The following is a 2,454-nucleotide window of genomic DNA, read 5'->3' as shown; positions in this document are numbered from 1 at the left end:
ATAGCCAAGAAGGGCAATGGCATCCTGGGGTGCAACAAGAAGAGTGTGACCAGCAGGTCAAGGGAGATTATCCTGCCCCTCTACTCCGCCCTGGTGAGGCCTCATCTGGAGTACTGTGTCCAGTTCTGGGCTTCCAAATTCAAGAAACACAGGGAGCTGCTGGGGAGGGTGCAGCAAAGGGCCACAAAGGGCCCTTTGATTAAGGGCCTGCAGCATCTCTCCTACAAGATAACTACCTGGAGGGGGGGTGTAGAGAGGCGGAGGTTGGGGAGGGGGTCTCGTCTCCCAAGTCACAGGAGATAGGGCCAATGGAAATGGCCTCGAGTTGCACCAGGGGAGGTTTAGATTGGGCATTAGGAAACATTTCTTCACCGAAAGGGTTTTCAAGCATTGGAATAGGCTGCCCAGGGAAGTGGTTGAGGCACCATCCCTAGAGGTGTTCAAGAGGCGGGTAGACATGGTCGGCAGGAATATGGTTTAGTAATTTTTATTTCCTATTTCCTATTTATTTTTTTGTCAGAGTTAAGTTGCTGGTTGGACTGGATGATCTTTAAGGTCCCTTCCAACCTAGACGAATCTAGGATTCTAGGATTCTGGATTCTAGGATTTCTGTTGAAGGTTGCCCGTAGGGAGCCAGGGTTTGGAGCTGATGCTCCTCATGCGTCCCCTCCACTCAGGATTGTCTTTGATGGTGAGGTTGCCCTGGGCAGGCAGATGATAATAAAGCCAAACTCTAGCCCCCCAGCAGCTCCCTCTTAAGCAGGAGCCCAGGGCAGGGGGCAGGTGCTGAGGCGGGGTGGGGGCCAAGGCGGGGCTGGTTGCCAGGGGGCCCTGTGATGCGCTCTGGCGCCTGGGATTCCGCAAGTAACACGTCACCATGGGGGTGGCTATAAAGGGCCCCGTCCGGCAGCGCTGAGCCATTCGAGCCCAGGACGATGGTGAGTAGGCTGGCGGGGGGAGGCTGGGTTGGAAGAGGGCCGGGGCAGAAAGACTGGCCCCCCAGGGGCGGGGGGTGGGTTCCCTTCACACACCATCCAGGGCCCAGCCGCTGGCGGGAGCGCCTTGAGCACGGTGTCGCCACCACCGCTGCTGCCGCCAGCTCTGGGCGCAGGCCTTGCTGCCTCCCCGCTGCCTCCCCCCTCTCCTGCCTGCCCCCAGCTCCCTGCGGCTCCCGGCCCCGCTCCCCCCACTGCCAGCTCCCTCCCAGCCCCACTGAGACCCTTCTCTCTCTCCTCCTGCAGGCCATGGCTGCCACAGGGCTGTTGCTCTTCCAGGCTCTGCAAAGCTTCTTCCAGCAGGTGCTGGCTGCTCAGCTGGACGAGGCCATGCCAGAGCGCATGGAGCAGCGTGAGACGTCCCTGCGAGAGCGGGTGACTGAGCTTCTGCAGGGGCTGGAGCAGGCTGCCGCTGCCTGGGCAGCCCCGCTCCTCCCTGCCTTGCAGCAATGGCACTTCGGGGCCATTGCTGCGCTTCTCCTCCTCCTCCTGCTACTGGGACTCGGCTGCTGGCTCTGGAAACGGAGGTGCCAGACAGGCAACAGCGGCACGGAGCGCACCACCACCGAGAAGGCCGAACGAGAGGAGTCCGAAGGAACAGCCAGGGTTGCGATGCATGGGCGCAGGATTTCGGCCCAGCGCCTCCTGGACCTCTCAGAGTCGTTCACCATGGTGGAGGAGCTGGTTGACGAACTTCTGCGGATCTGCCGAAAACTGTCACGGAACAGTTTCATGCCAGAACCGAGGCCAGTCGTCGGGGTGAGCAGCGCCCTAGGAGGTTGGAGTGGCTGTGAGGACGATGCCGTGTACCGCCTCCTCGTGCCCCTGAAGCCCCCTCGTGGCCATGCCTTCCACGTGGACGTGGGCACCTCCTCCAGCAAGGGCACCGCGGAGAGGAAGGCCAGCCTCCGTGTCGAGCTGCGGTGCACGTGCATGAGGGAGCAGCTGGCCGAGGACATGCTCTGCTTCCTCCACCACCCCCAGAAGGAGCTGAAGGAAAGACAGGCTCCCAGCCTCCTGGGCACCCTCTGCACTGGCCCCTACCTGGACACCGACAAAACCTCACGCTGGCTGCAGATCTTGCTGAAAAGGGCCTGGGCGGTTATGCCTCAGTCGGCACACTGCCGTCTGACGGTGCTACCCTCCAGGCACTCCTGCACCCTCCGGCTCACGAACGCTTCCGGCAGCACCGTCCGCATTGAGATGCTCTTCGGCGTCAAGGAAGGCGACTCCTATGTCTTCCTGAGCTGAAAGGAGCCGCTGCCAGGAGCCTGCCTGGCAACAGAGTCTCACTCCCTTTACCCCTGGGCAGCAATTGCCCTCCCTCCCTGTTCCCGAGTCCCTTCCCTTGGTGACCCTTGACCCTCTGTCAATAGCTTTCAATAGATGACTTGTTTGAACAAACGCTGTCTGTGAGAGTCCGGGCATCACTTGGTTGGCAAAGGCGGGCATAGGGTGC

At 61.0% G+C, this 2,454-nt stretch overlaps 1 protein-coding gene across 1 annotated transcript; it reads left to right on the top strand.

The window, feature by feature from the left end:
* Positions 1-1,244: 1,244 nt before the first annotated feature.
* Positions 1,245-2,246, top strand: LOC106902328 (inositol 1,4,5-trisphosphate receptor-interacting protein-like 1). The gene is made up of 2 exons (XM_014965727.1): positions 1,245-1,370; positions 1,443-2,246. The coding sequence occupies exons 1-2, from the start codon at positions 1,245-1,247 to the stop codon at positions 2,244-2,246; spliced, it is 930 nt and encodes a 309-aa protein (XP_014821213.1).
* The last annotated feature ends 208 nt before the right edge of the window (positions 2,247-2,454 follow it).

The sequence above is a fragment of the Calidris pugnax genome, unplaced genomic scaffold (assembly GCF_001431845.1).
Source record: "Calidris pugnax isolate Ruff unplaced genomic scaffold, ASM143184v1 scaffold20, whole genome shotgun sequence".
NCBI classification, from domain to species: Eukaryota; Metazoa; Chordata; class Aves; order Charadriiformes; family Scolopacidae; genus Calidris; species Calidris pugnax.
The sequence above is the reverse complement of the archived record's forward strand: the minus strand, read 5'-3'. Positions and strand labels throughout refer to the sequence as shown.

Coding starts and splice junctions, on each gene's coding strand:
- LOC106902328 (XM_014965727.1), top strand. CDS start 1,245: ATGGCTGCCACAGGGCTGTTGCTCTTCCAGGCTCTGCAAAGCTTCTTC. Junction 1,371..1,442: donor AGACGTCCCTGCGAGAGCGG/GTGACTGAGCTT, acceptor CCTGCCTTGCAG/CAATGGCACTTCGGGGCCAT.